This window comes from Mesoplodon bidens (assembly GCF_964165515.1).
Source record: "Mesoplodon bidens genome assembly, contig: HAP1_SCAFFOLD_321, whole genome shotgun sequence".
NCBI lineage: Eukaryota > Metazoa > Chordata > Mammalia > Artiodactyla > Ziphiidae > Mesoplodon > Mesoplodon bidens.
The window spans coordinates 161,968-182,838 of NW_027672059.1; the positions used below are offsets into that span (position 1 = coordinate 161,968).

Consider the following 20,871-nt stretch of genomic DNA (forward strand, 5'->3'; position numbering starts at 1 on the left):
GAAAGATAGATATTCTTTCAGAACATTTATCCTTTGGCAATAATTCTAATTTATATATGATGAAACATAACATCACTACTCCCTCCATACACTAAAGAAATCTCACTGTGGGAGATATTATGATTTATACTTTCATGATTATATATGTGGTGCATTAGATACCAAATACTAAATGCTCATTAAATACTTGTGTTAAGTGATCTTTATTTCTCTAGCTAGGCAGCACTATTGACACTTTGGGCTGGATAATTCTTTGCTGTGGGAGGCTCTCCTGTACACTGTTGGATGTTTAGTAGCATCTCTGGTCTCTGTCCACTAGATGCCAGTAGCATATACAGTTCTGACAAGCAAAACTGTCTCCAGACACTACCAAATGTCACCTGGGTGCACAATCACCCTGGGTGAGAACCACTGCTCTTGATACTGGCTGATGTTGGGTGCTCAGCATGGTCCTGCTCTGTGCTGGATCTGTCACCTCGGGATACAATGGAGACTGAGCTACAACTTCCGTAAGGAGCTCTGGAGGCCGAGATGGGGGCTTCTGCTGGACTGGAGAAGGTTCAACCTCTTTAGTGACCTGTGGATTTATGGGAAGTGCCAGAGCCAGAGATTTAACAGTGACATTGTACAAGTGTGACTGCTGAGCTTCATTTACCCCATGATGAACACGTGGTCAAACTACAACCTCCTTAAGTGTCTCCAAAGGCCGGGCGAGGGCCTCCTGAGGACTGGAAGTTTCTAGTTCCTCAGGGGCCTCTGAAGGCTGAGATGGAGCCCCCTGCGGAAGTGGAGGTGGTTCTACCTCTTCAGTGGGCTCTGCATGCTGAGCCTGGGCCTCTGCCTGGGGTGAAAAAGATTCAACGTCCTCAGGGGTCTGTGGATGCTGAGCAGGGGCCTCTTGATGAGGTAAAGATTCAGCCTCCTCAGTGAACTCTGGATGACGAGTTTGGGCCTCCTGCTGGGATGCAGACATTTCAGCTTCCTCAGGGGACTCTGGAGGTTCATCTGGGCTCCCCAGAAAATCCCTAGGTATGCTCTCCTCAGGATAAAAGGCATCCATACTGGGATGTAAATAATCACCCTGCAACTGTTGTTCTAGATCCTGAGTGTTTTTTTTCAAATTGGCCTATAGTTCCAACAACAACTTTGGCAAGCCGTCGATGCTGAACTAGATCTTTCTTCAGGTTTGGGGGTGAAACAATAAAGCTCATTGGTTTTGAGCTCTTACTACCTAGAGGTGGAACAAGTATTTCAAATGATTAGTGACCTTCAGCCTGATCTAGACCTATATGTTTAGTCTTACTTTTGTGTCGAGGAGGCAGAACCAAGGGCTGATTCTGATCCCACTCTAGCACTGGAACCGCCTCTGGGAGCTTTTGATGTTGGATTTGCTCGTTATTCAGATACTGATGTGGAACAGCAAACTGATCTGGCCCTGTAGGGAGCTCTCCAATGGAACCCATGTCCGGGTATGGAGCCTCAGTCTCAGTCAACTCCTGATGAGGTGGGGCCAACATCTGGACTGGAGACGAGGACGTCAAGTAATTAAACCCCCGGCTTCTGCCAGGGGTGTAAGGGCATGGGGCAATTTGGGAGGGCTGTCTGAGGTGTATGAAGACCAAGTCTCGGTGAGCCGCGGGGGGTAGGGGGTCACCTGGACGGGGCCCAGGGCCCACTCCAGAGGCTGAACTGCCTGGACTAGAAGCCACAGTCGTTGCCATGTGAGGAGGAGCCGTGGGGCGCAGCAGGGACACAGAGGCACAGCCAGGACATAACATGCGGCCGCTCCCAGGCACAGCGACCCAGGCCAGTGAGGAGCCAGAGCCACATCCTCCTTCAGAGCCGAACTGAACCGTTATGTCAGTGCTGCAACGCGAGGGCTCACTGTTAGCAACCGTTAGCAACCGCGTGTCCCTCCCCCACCTAATGTCCCACCCGTTATTTATGACATCTGTAGTTACTCCACCTTTATTAGGCTCCTGCGGAGATCCAATGCACGCCACCAGAGTGAGCCTTTTTCCCAGAGTCCCCAGGGCACAAGCCACCCTTCCCCTTGCAAAGGTGACAATTACCTCCTTCCGGGCCCCCTTCCCAACCCCGCCCTGCCCTCCCAGGCCCCAAACAATGAGGCGGGATTTGGGCTGCAGACCCCAGTGGCCACAACCTCCAGCAGCCCAGGGGTGGAGGGGAGTTGGGAAGGATGCAGAGCTTCCCGAGGAAACCACAGGATGTGGCATTCTGGGAAATTCAAAAGTGCTAGTCCAGTTCTGGCAATCTGAACTCTTCCTCCTCGAAGCTGAAGTCTGAGAGACATTCTTCCTCCCTTTGGCTACAGGGCTGACAAGAAAACTAGCTGACCTGCAAAATGAGCACCAGTCAGGGTGGCGGGAGGGTAACACACCTTACAATTATTCTAAAATGTTGCCATTTCCTCCAAACTCTCAGTATTCACGTCTCATTATCAATTCACCACTCTGTTATCAGAGGTTACCACTGAATTAGTGATGACTCCAGAACATCTATAGGGGGGGTTTGGGGCAGGTGAGCAATTCATCCTGGGAAAGAGTGTCTAAAACCAAGTGAATGGCCCTTTATATTAGCATGGGAAGACTTCCCTCATCCCACGTTGTCTCAACAGAGCCATTAATCTAGAAAAAACTACTGTGTCACTTTTCAGAGGTCTACCCTGTGTGCAGACATGGAGAAGACACTTCGAATTAAAGTCAGCATGTTAAGTAATTTTCTTCAAATACTATAACTAGCACCCAGTTTACTTTCTTCACAGTCCTTTTCATAATCTATTTAATTTTAGTCCTTTTTAATTGTCTGGTACACCTGTAACACCTAAACTCCAAGAGAGAAGGAGCTTCATCTTTTTTCCAGTGCCTAGCACATAATGGTTTCTCAATGGAACTGATTCCAAGATTGGCCTCATTTAGGAATGGATCTGTTGGTATAATCAGGTTTCCGAAATCTTTACTATCAATACGGAGTCCTTTCCTCTCACATTTCACAGGAAGCTAGACTTCTTAAAGTCCAAAACATGGATACGTTTGAAGTTTCCTTGACTGATTTAAATTGAATTAAAATAATTATTTCGTACAGGAAAAACTTTCAAAATTTTTACATTTTTCAGAACATAACCACCTTTCCTTTCTCTACTTTCTTCCCTTCAAAACAAATTTTGCAACGTTGGGGTGAGTTAAATAATCAGAAAACTAGCCCCAAAATAAGCTCTCAATGACATGAAACACATTTTTTTGCTCCTTTTAAATAAAAATCCTATATACAGTACATTAATGTTTTCTTTTAGAAATTAAGTTGACAACTTAATCCCTAATTCGAGGCATCCATATAACTGGTTTACAGAAAGGTTCTTCAGCAAAATATTTAACACAAGATATGTATGAGATGCTGAGATCTGGGTAATATACCTTACTTGAAAGGCATGAATAGTTTTAAAACACTGTAGCATAATCACACTTAAGGCCATAGTTACTTTGTTCCCAAATCCCTGCAATTCTATTTGAGGGGAGTTCTAAAAGGCCTGTGTCTTCTCCTGTGTCCACAACTGTAGACGTACACTGATGGCCCTCAATCCTGCTCTCCATACTTCAAATAATGGGCCAGAGGCAAGGCTCGGGACTTGGAAAAGTCCTAGAAATTCCCTGCCTCAAAAGCAGTTTCAGAGTTTCACATTTTCCTAAGGAAGACAGAGCTGAGTAGACATGCCAAAGTCTTCCAAATCCTGCTGCTTGTTTTGAATTATGGCTACACTGGCTGTGTACCCCTTGAGTTCGTATCTCCATATACTTGAATTAAATCCTGTAGTTCCTCTTCGGTTCTAGCATCTGTGACCTCTTCACAGGGTCTATAGGCCACAGCTATTTTACCAATTTCTGAAATAAAGTTAACAAGGATCAATTCAGAAGTTTTCTTGTTCTAAAACTTCCTGTATACAATGGTAGCACCCAATAATTAGACATTCTTTTGATTTCTAAAAGCAGAAAATAAGAGCATTTTCCTAGAAGTTCCCTCATCTGACACTCCAGTTTTTATCATAATTATTTGTGAAAAAATATATAAGAAGTATCAACTTTGGTTCAAAAACCTTTATGATCTTAGAAATAAGAACTAAGGAATAATGACATAGAAATTAAAAGCTGTGGAAACAAAAATGTTCAATCACAATACAATGAAATAGGAAGGCATTAGGTGGGGGTCAAAATGAGTTCAAACCTGGAGAGATACCACTGGACTATAATAGATACTTCATATTAGAAGCAAGGCAAGGGCCTACTCCTTGGGACCAAACTTCTACCAGATACAATGAACAAAGCTTTGGAGACAGAGACAGAGAGAGACAGCATTTGAACACTCTACTGGCAGAAACTGGCCCATGTACCTTTTGGACAATACAGCTTTCCTCAAGGCAAGCTAGAGCCACCAGGCTTTTTGTCTAAGGAGTTTGGAGTACATATAAGGAATACCTTGGCATTATTAGGGACAAACAACCCAGACATTTAGTTTGGTTCTTAAAGGTTGTTACCCAGAGTTGACAGCTGATGGAGATTCTGCCTGATGACCAGGGAAGTCAAACTTCACTGGAAGGACTGCCCAGGCTGGAAGGCCAAGGCCAATCCAGGGTCAACTCTTACAAGCAAATAAGGTCTCTGACAACTTAGCTCGGATTTTCTCTAAGCCTGAAGGGCTGTGAAGCAGGGGAGCAATTCTGTTCCGGGAATCTACTCATCATGAAGTTTCCTTTGGGCACAGGCTGTGACATTCTCACCGCTGTATAACTCGATAGGGAACACAATCAACACTATTCAATAGCATGAACACTTTCAAGGCCCACAAAAACGTAGCCAGTTATTATATAAGAATCATATTCACCCAATATATCAGAAATGAAAACTGAAATTAAACTGATTTCAAAAACATCATCTAGGGCTTCCCTGGTGGCGCAGTGGTTGAGAGTCCGCCTGCCGATGCAGGGGACACGGGTTCGTGCCCCTATCCCGGAAGATCCCACATGCCGCGAAGCGGCTGGGCCCGCGAGCCATGGCCGCGGAGCCTGTGTGTCCGGAGCCTGTGCTCCGCAACGGGAGAGGCCACAGCAGTGAGAGGCCCGCGTACAGCAAAAAAAAAAAAAAAAAAAAAAAAAAACATAATCTAATAAACTCTTCAACAAGAAAAAAACGATAATAATAATAGTCAGTATATTTTCTCTGCTTACTATGTTTCAGGCATAGTTCTAAGCTTTTTACATTCATCATCTCATTTACTCTTACAATATCCTCCATGAGGTGATAAGCTGTATTACTAGTCCTATTTGCAGATAAAGAAATTACAGCTTAGAGATATTAAATACCTTCAAATGTCTCTGGCTAGAAAAACCTAAAATTGCAACAACAACAACAACAACAAAATCTAAGAGACAAAGTTAGGACTCAAACACAGGTGTCCAAGGCTTATAATCACTACACTATTCTGTATGATAAGCAAGCAATTGGGGAAGAACTGGATCAAACACTTTCTGTATGAACTGAGGCAAGTCACTCTACATCTAAACACTGGGGACAATAATATTTGCTGTCATTTTTCTCATAAATGCCACAAAGAACAAATTTAAGACTGCTGCTGTGAAAGCATCTGGTGAGCGAAAGAATATGTAATGTTTTAGACAACCATTATTTTCATCCAATTAACTTTTCAAGTAACTTTATTTGCTCACTGAAACTGAAGTACTTCAAGGACAATCAAAAAGGTCTTACCTAAGGCCACAATCAGCAGTTTCTGGAATGCGTCTCTCATAGCCTTCTGAATAGCAAGCTTCTGGGTTACCTTCCTTTCCATAAGGAATGATAATGACCCGAAATCCAACCAAAACAGATGAGTTTAAAATGCCTGTCTGCATAACTGATTTCTAGGTTATGTGTGTAAAACTAAAAATGCATCTGTGATTCTTAGATCATTATCTTAGTGATTAAGGGCAGGCACAACACTGGGGTACGGGTGAATGTCTCTGTTGCAGGTATACCCTGGCATGGCACACTTTTACTGCTCAGATCTATTCTGGAAGTTCCTAAAATACTCGATGGGAAATGCAAACCAAGAACGTGGCACAAATCTCATACTACTCACAGATTTCAAATGGACAAGCTGAGGCTGCACTGCTACAGACCCTGCTCTCCTGTGCGTAAAGGGCTGGATTCATACAGTGAGATAGATTTGGTGGTAGTGCAGATGATCTGGCCTCTCCTCAACCATCACCCACTCAGGTGGATGGTGGAGCCTCCTCCACTCCATTCGCTAACAGCCCTGCCTCTGAGTTAAAACCCTAAGCCCAAGTGCCATGGATTCTAGGAAAAAACTCAGTACCAATCGGAATCCCCTTTCCAGGGATCTACATTTACTTTTTCTGCTCAGGCCCTTCTATAGGAGGCAAAGGACTGAATATTTACACAAGAGTTTATTTCAATCTTTAGACAATGATTTTCTTGGGATAACTGAAGGCCAGAAGACATCTGTATTTGAAGGAATATTTTAGCACATAACAAATCATTAACAACAACAACAAAAAAAACTAACTCATTTTCCCTCCTCCTAAGCTTCTTGGCAGGCGGTCAGTTCTAAAATTCTAAAGTTTAAGGTGCTGTCAGGTATTGCCTAAGATAAAAACCTATATTGTCAGGCAGAAAAAAATCTGCCCAGGGCTTTAGTGGCTTAGAAAAGTGATGATGTATCTGAAAAGGTGAGTTTCAGAAAGAAAGGAAAAAAGAGAAATCCCACTCCCTCACCTCCCCACACACAAACATACTGGAAAACAGACCTTCCTCCAACTTATCCAAAGGTTCCTCAGCCATGACAACTCTGGGACTCCTGCACTCGTGGGAGGGCAACACCACCTCTAAAGCACAGAAGAACTTCAGGCTTTGCTTCTGAAGTGGTGTCACAATATCTTCATTTTCCCTTTCTTCAAGGTTAGAAAGATCCTGAAGCTGTTAGGATTATGAATTAAAGGCTAGACTTCAAAGTATCCTCTTGTTAGAAATAAAAACTAAACTCCAGCAATCCCAGGTAAAAGTTTAGGTATGCAATAGCTTCAAAATCAAGTGAGACTTGCAAATGAATGACTAGATATGGACAAATATTTTTTATTATATACCATACAAATACTGGAGAAAATTATGGACACCGCCATCCAAGTCATTGAGATTATCACTAATTCTAGGTGGCAGGCCAATGCTCAGATACTTCCATGTGGAAGGCTCTCACACCTCCTCCCCATAGCCCTGTTCTATTCTTCTCTCTAAAGTCTAGGAGTTCAATGTTGAAAGGAGTCTGGTTAGTCAAAGAAAATCTACAGAGTTTACCTTGATGATCCTTTTTGACCACCCACTGAAACCAAAGTAGTGATTTGCCAATTCTTGGCATCTGGAGCTGTTTAGGGCCAGCGTATTATGTTGAACCGCCTTATGTCTGGTGCCGAGACGAACCTAAAGACATAAAAGACCGAAAAACATCACAATCCTACATAAGAGACTTATTTTGGATATACCTGAGATTTATCAATACCAATTTCATAGAGTGGTTGTGAAGATTAAGTAGGACATTTTAAGCAATGAGCTCACAGTCAGCCCTAAATAAATGTTATTTATTATTTTTAAGTCAGGACTATTCTGCATCATTTCCAGGTCCCCTGATTAACTGGAAGGTTCCCTTACCTATGGTGGTGAAAGTGATGATGAAAGCAACCAAGGAAGCCCAGCAGAAGCCTATCATGGGGCTGGGGGTAAGCAAAGGAAGTGAACTGTTTTACTCGTCTCATCCTGTAGCTCCTGCTTGAGAATATGACCTGAAGAGGAGGTAAGATGGACCTGCCACTGAATCAGGACCTTACTCTGTAGCACCCCCTCCCCAAGTTACTAACCCCTGTTAGAAGAGGGAATACCTATACCTCTATAAATGTAAATAAAGCAACCAAAAGAATTAGGGGTTCATCTGCATTAACAAGCTTCTTGGAGAGTGCAAATATTTCCAGTCTTAACTCTCTAAATAACTTACATATTACTGTGGATTTTTTACATCACTAGTTCTTTCTTAAATATCTATTTCCACTTTGAACAGGGTGTAGTATATAAATATAGTCATAAAAATTCAAATAATACAAATAAAGTCAAAGTATTGTTAATTCTTTATTGATTGGTTTGTGCACCTTCCTCTGTCACTAGTTTATGAGCCCCTTAAGTGCTTGAAGGAACCATATGTTATTCTTTCCTTGTTACCAGACGCAAGCATAGATCTTGGCATATAAGAGACGAGTGATGGTCTGCTGACTGAGTTAGTGAATGAGTACATAAGAAAATGAAATTACTTTCTCCAACTGAAGCTGCCTGCTGGGAAGGAGAAATGAAGACTAATTTTTAAATGTTGAGTGTCGCATGAGAGGCTAGGCCCTGTACGGTGAGTCATAATGGAGTTGTCCCGGACAATTAGGAAGCTTCAGAAGGGCTCTGAGCCCCTGCTACGAGACAGTTGACATCTGGGATAACCTTGCCACAGTTCTTGCTGGCAAACATTTCCCTTCGTGCTACTGAGAAAAACTCAGATACATTAGGCCTTTCCTTCATTTTATTTTAAGTTGTTATTCTCTTTTCTGTATTTATAAAAAATACACGGGAAAAAAGATAAGAAGTATGTATACCTGCCAATGAATAAAATAACACATAATTGGAACGTCCCTGCTGGTGCAGTGGTTAAGACTCCATTCTCCCAATGCAGGGGGCCCAGGTTCAATCCCTGATCAGGGAACTAGGTCTCACATGCATGCTGCAACTAAGAGTTCTCACGCCACAGTTAAGGAACCTGAGAGCCACAACTAAAGGAGCCTGCCTGCTGCAACTGGGGAGCCCACATGCCGCAACTGGGGAGCCCATGAGCCGCACCAAAGCGGCCCGCCTGCTGCAACTAAGACCCGGTGCAACAAATTTAAAATTTAAAAAGAACATATGGGGGCTTCCCTGGTGGCGCAGTGGTTGGGAGTCCGCCTGCCGACGCAGGGGACGCGGGTTTGTGCCCCGGTCCGGGAGGATCCCACGTGCCGCGGAGCGGCTGGGCCCGTGAGCCATGGCCGCTGAGCCTGCGCGTCCGGAGCCTGTGCTCCGCAACGGGAGAGGCCACAACAGTGAGAGGCCCAAGTACCGCAAAAAAAAAAAAAAAAAAAAAGAACATATAATTAAAGTAGGTAACAATTTCGGGGGTGTGGGTAGTAAACTAAGGCTCGAAAATTAAATAAAGAAATCTAGGTCTTCCCTGGTGGCGCAGTGCCTGAGAGTCTGCCTGCCAATGCAGGGGACACGGGTTCGTGCCCTGGTTCAGGAAGATCCCACATGCCACGGAGCAGCTGGGCCCGTGAGACATGGCTGCTGTGCCTGCGCATCCGGAGTCTGTGCTCCGCAACAGGAGAGGCCACAACAGTGAGAGGCCCGCGTACCGCAAAAAAAAAAAAAAAAAAAAAAACCCAGAAGGTGCAAAACTGTTTCCTATCCCAGCCTCCTATCTTCCATCTTACAATCCTATAACTGACACTGCAGAGAATCAAAGTCCACACCGTGTAGGATTTTTCCCACCAGTACAAAACACTGGCTCAAGGGCAAGTTCGAACTGGCTATTAATTCAGTTCAGCAAACATTTCCTGAGGCCAGGCCCTGTGTTAGAAGCACTAAACTCAAAGAGGAAGCATGCCATCACTGCTTTCAAGAAACTCAGATTCTAGCAAGACAGGCAAAGCACTAGTGAAAAATAACAAGAAATACCTTCCATCTGCCAAAAGGCATGAGCTGCCCTCAACAGAAGAACACAAGTTCACTGTGCAGAGATGATAGGGAGAGCACAGGGGAGTTTTTCAGAGAGAATGCACAAGAAGTCACCAAGACAAGAGAAAGCACGTGATACACTCCAGGTGTGTCAGAGAAGGAGGGAAAGGAGCTAAGAATGCCCTCCAATGCCAAAAGAAGTGAGGAATTTATTCCATAGCAATGGAGCATGATGGGAGGTGTTTAAATAAAGAAGGGACCTATCGGGCAGTCCAGTGGTTGGGACTCCGCGCTTCCTCCATGGCGGAAAGGGGTGGGGGGAGGGTTTGATCCCTGGTCGGGGAACTAAGATCCCGCAGGCAACAGGGTGTGGTCAAAAAAAAAAGAAGGAACCTATCATGTAGAAGTCCTGTGAACAACTGGTGATAAGCAGGCATTGCTATTAATAACAGACCACTAAGCAGTCCAAGTAATAGAGACTGAAAATTCAAGCGCAGCCTCTCCTGAGCTATACCACTCATAATGCAGGGATCAGGAAACCTGGGCAAAGAAGACCTAAGATCCTCTGACCTGACAGTCACAACACTGCTCCGGCGGACCACGCTTGCAGACCTCCCACCACCATCTCTGTCGGTTCCGAGACTGCTCTTCTTGCCTCTTCCCACCCTCGCTCACTCTCCCCACTTTCTACTTCACCAAACGGCCCCAAGGTACAGGTCTCCTCCATCCTTCCAAAGCTCAATTTATGCCACTTCGCTTTTAAGAATGACCCACATTAGCGCCTGTTTTCCTAACCAAAAGAAATCCAAAGAGGTATCTATTTACACAAAAAAGGGGGGAAAATGAGGACAGTGTCTGGCATGTGTTGTGCAGCAGCCCATACAGAGGCAACTCGCACTGTGCGCTGCAAAAGCGGGTGCAAGGGGCACCACCCAGCTCCTTCCCGGGAACCACACTCAGTACCTCAGCGTCAAGCCACCATAGCTTTGAACTGTCACTGAGCTTCTGTACTTTAGCTCAATTTATTTTGTGCATCCGTTAGCAAGATGTGTCCTATGGTCACTGCTTCTTCACTTTACACCACTTCGGCTTATGAAAGGTTTCATGGGAACGCTCTGCTTCCAGTCATTGGGGGAAACCCATACTTATTGTCCTCCCGCCTCCCTCCAGCCTACGCATCCACTCTCGGCCTGGCCTTTCCAGCTTTGAAAAGACAACATGGCTCCGCCCTCTACCGCCTATATACTGCAGTGAAAGATGAGGGGAGAAGCTGACAGGCAGACAAAAGGCAGCAGCAGTGAGTGAGGCCTGGTGACAGACATTGGAAGAGTTCCAGGCCCCTTCAACTTTTGAGATGTTTGGTATAACAAAAAATGTCGAAACACCTAAGGGATGGCATGAGAAAGAGCTCAAAATGGACTTCAGTATTTGTTAGCATTTGTTAAATATGGGTGGTACATACACGGGGTACAATGTAATATTCTCCACTTTTCTCAGTATGAAATTTTTAATTAAAAATATACCAAAACACGGTTTTGAAAATTACAGGATATTTAAAATGTTTATACATTTGACAAGTTAACACAACACAAAAAATGAAATCTAATTGTGTAATTCACAAGGTAATCCAACAAATATTTAGAGTATTGTATCCTCAGGCATTACATGGCCTCCCTTTAAACTTCCTCAGCTCTCCCTCAGTGGGCTATAATTCCCAGTTTACTTTAAGGGAACTTCAATATTTAAGTTATGGTTGGTGTTTATGTCCCTTATACAAACATGCATTAATTTGGGGAAATCAATTATCAAACAAACATCAAAAGTAATCATTTCTACATTACTAATGTGACTTTGCCCATTAGAGATCAGAATGGCATTACAAGATCATCAGTGACTTATTCTATAGGCCAGAGTTGATGCTATTGACACTTTGGGCTGAACAGTTCTTTGTTGCGGAAGGCTGTCCTGTGCCTCATAAATCTTTCAGCAGCATCCCGGCCTCCGACCACTAGGTGCCAGAAGCACGTCTCCTGACTTACGACAACTAAAGATGTCTGTCTCCAGACATCAGCAAATGTCCCCTGGGGGGCAAAATCATTCCTGGTTGACACCTACTGATATAAACAAGCATATAGTGTTTGCTTGCCAAATAACAGCAACAGAAGATGGATAAATCCATGGATTCCAAAGGTCCTAGAATTAGCAAATCTTCTCTATACAACTCCTAGCCCACATCTAGAAAATATTACAAAAGGAAGCAAAATGAAAAGAAAAACTAACAACACATGAGCTAAAATCTTTACTAGGGACAGAACACAGCACAGTGATCCAAAGCACAGACTTGGAGCCAGAGGACTTACATTCAGAACTCACCAGCTGTCACTCACCAACTGTGTCACTCACCAGCTGTGTGACCTGGAGCAAATGACTTAGCCTCAAGTATCTCAACTTGCTCACCTCTAAAGTGGCAAGGAGACAACTAATACCTACCTCCTATGGTTATTTATTTTCACTTAAGAATTAAGCGAAATAATATGTGTAAAGTGCTTAAAGGAATGCCTGGCATACAGTAAGTGCTCAGTAAGTGTTAGCTATTGTTATTTCACTAAAATTCCATATTTTCAATTTATACAAAGTGGAAATCACTTTATAGATTTCAACATACAACACCCTATTTTTAGAAAATAAAATATCATGCTATGTAACTACTTTATCTACTTGACAGAGGAATTATTTTCACCCATTTTCACCATCTCGGTAAAATAATAATGGTTATGATTATGCAATCATAATAATGATTATGCTCTCCAATAGCCACTGGAGAAACAAGTGTACTTGTACGTCGCTGACAAAGACAAGGTAACCCCGAAAACTGGCTCTGAGGGGAGATCACAAAGCCTACCATCAGCATTAATCACCAAACATATTAGCCAGGGACATCTCAATAAAAGTAACACAGAAGTAGAGATTAGGGACAGAATTACTAACTCCAGGAGCTATGGGGGGAAGTGACTTAATTTCAAGAGTTAATGTCTCTGATATGTAGGCTCAGGTGCCCACCTCAGCACTGGATATGAAGATGCCTACCACAATTAATCAGGTCCCAACAGTTCATTTCTAACTGCGGTCTCCCTGAACCTCACTGCGGGTACTTCTGTAGCGTAGCTCTCCATACAAGGCAGGTCTCTGGTAACTGTCTTCCCTGGTTCTTCAGAAAACAGCATGACCTGGCTACACATACTCCTGAAGAATTTCAAGCGTCTTCTGGAAAAACATAAAATAAAAACTGCCAGCCGAAGTCAAAGTGAGACAATGTCTCAAGCCACGCTAAAATGGACTATAAAAAACACAGAGATCTAGAAACTACCTCTACACGACACCAGCTCCCAGACACACCTCACCATGTAGCCGACACTCTTGGCCAGGATACACGGGTACACCCGTGTCTACAGCACGCAACCCTGCCACGTGGCGGACAGACACTGACCAAGCTGGGTCTTGTACAGCCTCTGCCATGGGGACAGAAAGGCCCGGAGAAGGGCGCTGAGTCGCTTAAACCCACCAGTGTGGGAAGAAGCACCACGTCCACCCATTGAGAACGCCACCCCTATTTGCCTTGACTCTTTCTCTTCCTGTTAAAAATTATCCAACTTTCACCAAAAGAATACACAACACTAACTTTCTGCAAACTCCTGCCCCTGTGGGGAACGGCATTACTGGAGGATGTAACTTCACACACAAAAAAGCTGGAATCAGTAACCAAGGTTCTAATTCAAATCCGGTCTAATTCAAATCCATTAACCCCTGTGATCCGTTGCCGATCTACATAAAGAGCCTAACAGCACATTAGTCGTTTGACCAGCCAGCATCCATCCCTTTTTCTGGTAATAAAAGCCCACACATTTCCTCAGAGTAGGCACCTCTCCCCACCTCTCAGTCAGCGTGGCTACGGTAGGATCGACTCCGCCAAAGAGCCACGGGTGCCACGTGACCAGAACTGGCCAATCCCAGTCTCACAGCCTCAAACAGCGATTGGCTCCAGGTCAGACATGTGACACCATAAGAGCCAATGAGACATCATGAGACCTTTCCTGAGGCTTCTGCAAAAGAGACAGGCGCTCTTTCCGGCTGAATCTAAACGCTGACAGGCTACAGGGGGTGAATATGCTACAGCCAATTTTCTAACATACAGTTCCTACAACTGAAGTCCATACAGGAAAAGGCAGAGTTGACTCGTGGGGAGAACCTGAGTCCTGATGACTTTACTTGAGCCCTGAATCCAGCTAGCTGTGCCTGACTTTGCAGTTAGGTGAGCCTAACTCAAATTTCTTTCCAGCTTAAGCCAATTTAGGTTGATATTTCAGGCAGCTGAAGCAAACTGATGTATATGTGTATATCTGGTTAGTACATCACAGGATGTGAAAAATGCAATGAACTGATAGCTGTCTTGTAAAACACTGTATATATACATGATTATTAAAAACACTGGTCACAGGTATTGATTAATAATAACAAGTGCAAAGAGAAAAAAGTGGGCATGGGAGAGAAATGACTTAGTGTGATATGTGGTTATTCTGACTCTTGAAAATATTCCAAAACATTTGTTTGAACAATTTTATCATAAAGCTATTTCAGCAATAATAAGAAGAAGAATAACAAGAGCCATTTGCTGAATGCTTCCTGTGGGCCAGAGGCCCTTGAAATGACTATATTATGTAATCTGCTTGAGTCCTCATAATAACCTTACAAGGTGGATGTTATTATTATCATTCCCACTAACAGATAAGGAAACTGAAGCACAGACAAGTTAACTTACTCACCCAACAGTTACACTGTAAATAAAAGGCAGGATTCAAATGCAGACATTTTGATGCAGCTCGTGCTTTTAGCCATGACACTGAATCTGAACCTACACTCAGAGTTCTAATGCTGTTCCAGTGAAGCAGAAACTCAAACTCAGGCACTCCCCAAAGCATCAAATGGGAATGTAATATACCACTATTTTAACCCTGGAAGAGTCTTAAGGACTAATTCCTACATAGTTCTGCATTATGAAAGTATACATATTTAACCACATTAGTGATTATCATTTTTTTAAAAAGGGTGAAAACCCTCACAAACCTCAACCAATTGCATCCTTTGGTTAAACAAAAGTCCTAGATGTTCCCAAGACTAAGAGGTATATTAATTAGTATTACCTTTCCAGAAAATAACATTTGCACCTTCCACAAAGTCAACTTTATGAGGACATTCCCATCACTAAGTTACATTTCACCACTTTTATAGAACAGAAACTTATTTTAAAATCTACCCATCTTAGTATAATACAAAAAAAGAAAAAAATTTATGCATTGGACTTTCTCAAAATTAAACCTTTTTCCTCTTTGAAAGACATTATTATGTTAGAAGGATACGAAGCCAAGCTAAAGACTGAGAAAAAACCAACTGCAAATCACATACCTGAAAAAGGATTTGTATCCAAATACATAAAGAATTCTCAAAACTCAACAGAAGGAAAACAACCCAATTAAAAGCTGCACAAAAGATTTCAACGGCACTTCACTAAGAGGACCTAATGATGGCAAATAAGCACATGAAAAGATGTCCAATGGCATTAGTCATCAGAGAAATGCAAATTAAAACCATGATAAGATATTACCACATACCTATTAGAATGGCTAAATTAAAATCACTGATAGTGTCAGTGATGTGGAACAGGTGTAATTCTCATACATTGCTAGTGGGAGAATAAAAAATGGTACAGACACTCTGGAAAAAGGGTTGACAGTTTCTCATAAAGTTAAAAATATACTCACTATATCACCCAGCAATCCCCTCTCCCCAGAGGCAGCTACCCTAGATATAGAGAAATGAAAACTGTGTTTGCACAAAAGTCTGTACACAAGTGTTTACAGCGTCTCTATTCCTAAATGCTAAAAATAGGAAACAACCCATATGTCCTTTAATGAGTGACAATGGAAAACTACTCAGTAATAAAAAGGAATAAACTTAAAATACATGCAATAACGTAGATGAATCTCAAAAACACAGTAAAAGAACCCAGTCTCAAAAGGTTACATGTATGATTCCATTTATAGAACATTCTCAAAAAGACAAAAATATAGGGATGGAGAAAAGGTCAGTGGTTGCAGAGGTTATAGGATGGGGACAGTTAACTATAAAAGGATAGCATCAGGGAATTCTGCGGGGTGACATTATTCTGTATTCTGACTGAAGTGATGGTTGCACAAACTACACGTGCTAAATTAACAGAAAAAAAGAAAAAAGGTAGTTTTACCGTATGATAATTTTAAGAATAAAATTTTAAAATTATTTTTAAATATGAAACTCAATGTCACAATGGACACGGTTATTAAAAACTGGAAAGAAATAAAGAAGGAAAAGTTTGTTAATAAAAGGAAAACCTGGGCTTCCCTGGTGGTGCAGTGGTTGAGAGTCTGCCTGCCGACGGGGGGAAAACGGGTTCGAGACCTGGTCTGGAAGGATACCACGGGCCACGGGGCAACAGGGGCCGGGACCACAAACATTGAGCATGCGTGTCTGGAGGCTGTGCTCTGCAACAACATGGTCCACGGCAGTGACAGGCCCACGCACCACGATGAAGAGTGGCCCACGCTCGCCGCAACTACAGAAGGCCCTCGCACAGAAACGGAGACCCAACACAGCCAAAAATAAATAAAAAATAAATAAAAATAAATACATTTAAAAGGAAAACCTATACATTTCCCTTTCTGCAAATGTAGGTTTTTGAGGCAAGAGTGGAGCCTCAGAGAGAATGTCTGCAAACAGGACAATCACTAGTTCACTAAGTACAAAATGTAGGATACTTTTGAAGAATCCCATCACAGCTAGATAATTGGTCCAGAACCAAAAGTAAATACTGGAAGAAAAATGAAATCAACAGTGTACCACAGAGGTGGTAGGCAGACTGGCCTGGACTAAGACATCTTCAGTAATAGATAATAAGGGTGCTGATTTGTAAGCATCATTCTCGTCCCACTGTGGACTTCCTTCTGCAGCAGTATAAGGATACCACCAGATCATCTTGAAATCAAGTCATGAAATGTACTTTTATAGTTTTAAAAATCAATTCTTGTCCTTAAATTAACTTTTCTTATCAGTTTAGTCATGGTCCTCTATTACTTCTAAAACATTAAATCTTATTTGATTAGAGACAGGCTTCAAAAAATAAAAATAAACTGTGATCAAATAGCAGGAACAAACAGTAGTAACTAAAATTTCTTCAATCTAAACTGAAGATGATTTCTGTATCTCTGTCTTTTACATTTGTCTCCATTGGGGAAAAAAATTATGTACCTCATAATTAACTTGGCTGGAATGAATCAGACTGCATTTGTAAAATTTCATAAGACCAATGAGCTGTGCTAAACACTACCACTATCCACCTGAGCAGAAATTACTATCCATAAGTTTCTTTACATAACTAACAAAACAAAAATTTAAACAAAAGAAGAACTAGTAGAAAAAAGTTAGAGATTCATTTTTTAAGTCAGGAATTTGCCTTTAGTCAGTAATTTGCCTCATACATTATGATTTTCCCTGTGGAAACCCAGTTATTATCCTGAAAACAAGACCACTTTAGAAAGCAAATGCATCGTGACAAAAGAAAGAAAAGGCAGGTTGATACATTATTAAAATAACTCACACGCCGTACCCTGAGGAGTAAGGAAGCCATGGCAGAGCAGGCCCCCTTCTCCTCAATGGACAGCACAGCTGTGGGGAAGACACTGCAGCTAGCAGAAGCGTGTCACACTTCCTCAGGGAGGAAGCAAGTTACAGACCACTCTAGAGAGGGCGCCCATAAACTGATGGCCACGCTCATTACCCAACGTCCAGGCTACCCACAGGCTGACTGCAACCCAACTTTCCCACCATTCCCACAAAGGCCCCAGGAACCGTCAGGCCTCTGAGGCTCTGCCAATGCCCTTCCCCCTACCCAAATATCCTTTCCCTCCTCTCTCCGGAACTCAATCCTGCCCAGCTCTAAATGAACACACCAAGGCCTATTTCCCTAAGAATGCCTCTCTCAAAACCAAAATTTCTTCATCTACAATGATCTGCCTCTTACTCATCCATCATTATCTTGGATTAAATACATCATGTAAGATGCCTTATCTGACCAACACAACTAGTTTAGAAATAAGAGTCATGTTTTAGACCATCTATGACATGACATGGCAACCATTCAGCACACTAAAACCATTCAATAAACACTCTAATTGAGTTTCCCAAAGAGTTGACCTAAAATAACCTAAATGCCAAGCTTTCCAAGAACCGTCCTGAACCAAATTCACTTCTCATTCGAATGCCAATGTCATACACAGGGATGTTGTATTGTCTTGAAATGTACTTGCCTTTATCCAAAACTAGAATCTCTGATGAATCTATGGGACACACATGTAAAATATTCTGCAAAGTCAAAAAGCTTTATTTATCGTACTGTGCTTAATATTCAGCCAGACCTGCAGTTTTCTCTAAAACTTATACAATTACTGAGTAGGCAAGAAGCATTAGAAGAGAGACTAAGTCTATTGAGAAGAAAACTGGAAGCGAAGGTCATCAATCATTTTCTACTTTGAATCATCTCTTTCATAAAGAGGTAAATGCTCCTAAGTTCCAGAATGAATGGAATTCAGTACAGCAAAGTAAAATGCTTTCATTACATAAAATAAATATCTTGATGGACCTTCCACCATCTGTTTTAGTAACTTCCATTATAAAAACAACCCGTAAATTTAAGAAAAGTTATATCAACAGCTAAAATTGAGATTTTTTTTCCATCTATTACTTTGATTTTCCTGACCCATTTTTGAGAACTGTCAGCATTCTACATCAAGAATTCCAAATTATTTCTTGAAGAGAGTGAGATTCCTCCCAAGTCATTTAACATGCTTACTAATCAATAAAGATATGAAAAAACAAAAAAAAACATATTTATGAAGCAAGCAAATTATATTAAAACACTGACTTTGAGAAAAGGTTTCTGCTTGCCAAGAAAATTTTATTATTATAAAACATTTTCTGTCATTTGTATTTCTTCATTTTCCCTTCCAGATTATCTGTGTAGCCTTGTAAACACATCATAATCCAAAGCAGTTGAGCTTTATTATCAATAAAATGTAAATCAATGCAAGAGAGCCAACTGCATAAATAAAACAAAAGTGTACCGTGCTTCCCTGGTGGAGCAGTGGTTGAGAGCCTGCCTGCCGATGCAGGGGACACGGCTTCGTGCCCCGGTCCGGGAAGATCCCACATGCCGCGGAGCGGCTAGGCCCCTGAGCCATGGCCGCTGAGCCTGCGTGTCCGTAGCCTGTGCTCCACCACGGGAGAGGCCACAAGAGTGAGAGGCCCGTGTACCGAATAAAAGAAAGCATACCACCATCATCCCAAGCAGACTACAATATAGCAAGCAGATTATAAAATAATAGTCTACAAGCCTGCTTTTTAAAATATATACCTAAATGCATTGAATATCTTATATAAAAAGCCAAGAGATAGAGATGAAACAAAATATTAAAAGTAAACATCTCTTTCCCCAAAACCCTAACTCCCTTCCAGTCACGAGGAGAACATCACACAAACCCAAGCTGAGGGACAGTCTATGAAATACGTGAACCAGGACTCTTCAAAATTGTCATTAAGAAAAGGAAAGTCTGGGACTTTCCTGGTGGTGCAGTGGTTAAGAATCCGTCTGCCAATGCAGGGGACACGGGTTCCAGCCCTGGCCTGGGAAGATCCCACATCCCGCAGAGCAACGAAGCCCGTACGTCACAACTACTGAGCCTGTGCTCTAGAGCCCGCGAGCCACAACTGCTGAGGCCACACGCCGCAACTACTGAAGCCCACGCACTCTAGGGCCTGTGTGCCGCAACTACTGAGCCCAGCTGCTGCAATTACTGAAGCCCGCACACTTAGAGCCCGTGCTCCGCAACAAGAGAAACCACAACAATCAGTAGTCCACGCACCACAACAAAGAGGAGCCCCCACTTGCCACAACCAGAGAAAGCCCGCGCGCAGCAACAAAGACCCAACACAGCCAAATATAAACAATAATAAAGATAAATAAATAAAGGCATCATCACATAAAAACAAAAGAGGAAATAATGTTTTCAAAAAACAATAACTGGTGGGGCAGTGGTTAAGAGTCCGTCAGCCAGTGCAGGAGACAGGGGTTTGAGCCCTGGTCCGGGAAGATCCCACATGCTGCAGAGCAACTAAGCCCATGAGCCACAACTACTCAGCCTGCGCGTCAGGAGCCTGTGCTCCGCAACAAGAGGGGCCGCGGCAGTGACAGGCCCACGCACCACGATGAGGAGTGGCCCCTGCTCGCCGCAACTAGAGAAGGCCCTCGCACAGAAACGAAGACCCAACACAGCCAAAAATAAATAAAAAAATAAAGAAAAATAAGTACATTTAAAAGGAAAACCTATACATTTCCCTTTCTGCAAATGTAGGTTTTCGAGGCAAGAGTAGAGCCTCAGAAAGAATGTCTGCAAACAGGACAATCACTAGTTCACTAAGTACAAGATGTAGGATACTTTTCAAGAATCCCATCACAGCTAGGTAATTGGTCCCGAAACAAAAGTAAATACTGGAAGAAAAATGAAATCAACAGTGTACCACAGAGGTGGTAGGCAGACTGGCCTGGACTAAGACATCTTCAGTAATAGATAATAAGGGTGCTGATTTGTAAGCATCATTCTCGTCCCACTGTGGACTTCCTTCTGCGACAGTATAAGGATACCACCAGATCATCTTGAAATCAAGTCATGAAATGTACTTTTATAGTTTTAAAAATCAATTCTTGTCCTTAAATTAACTTTTCTTGTCAGTTTAGTCAGGGTCCTCTATTACTTCTAAAACATTAAATCTTATTTGATTAGAGACAGGCTTCAAAAAATAAAAATAAACTGTGATCAAATAGCAGGAACAAACAGTAGTAACTAAAATTTCTTCAATCTAAACTGAAGATGATTTCTGTATCTCTGTCTTTAACATTTGTCTCCAT

The 20,871-nt window shown here is 42.5% G+C and overlaps 1 protein-coding gene across 1 annotated transcript; it reads right to left on the reverse strand.

Moving 5' to 3' along the window:
• Positions 1–365: 365 nt before the first annotated feature.
• On the reverse strand, positions 366–8,773 carry LOC308610647 (RAD52 motif-containing protein 1-like). Its single transcript, XM_081259709.1, has 6 exons — positions 8,711–8,773; positions 7,380–7,502; positions 6,824–7,004; positions 5,778–5,864; positions 3,814–3,899; positions 366–577 (listed from the first exon to the last, which is right to left on the reverse strand). Exons 1-6 carry the CDS (start codon positions 8,732–8,734, stop codon positions 377–379), a joined length of 702 nt encoding a protein of 233 aa, XP_081115835.1. The 5' UTR covers positions 8,735–8,773; the 3' UTR covers positions 366–376.
• Positions 8,774–20,871: the final 12,098 nt, after the last annotated feature.

What these genes read in the sequence shown, in the direction of transcription:
- LOC308610647 (XM_081259709.1), bottom strand. Translation starts at nt 8,734, where the DNA reads ATGTGTTATTTTATTCATTGGCAG. An exon ending in GGTCAAAAAGGATCATCAAG is followed by an intron (nt 7,005 to 7,379) that starts GTAAACTCTGTA and finishes TAATCCTAACAG; the next exon opens with CTTCAGGATCTTTCTAACCT. An exon ending in ACTGCTGATTGTGGCCTTAG is followed by an intron (nt 3,900 to 5,777) that starts GTAAGACCTTTT and finishes ACTTTATTTCAG; the next exon opens with AAATTGGTAAAATAGCTGTG.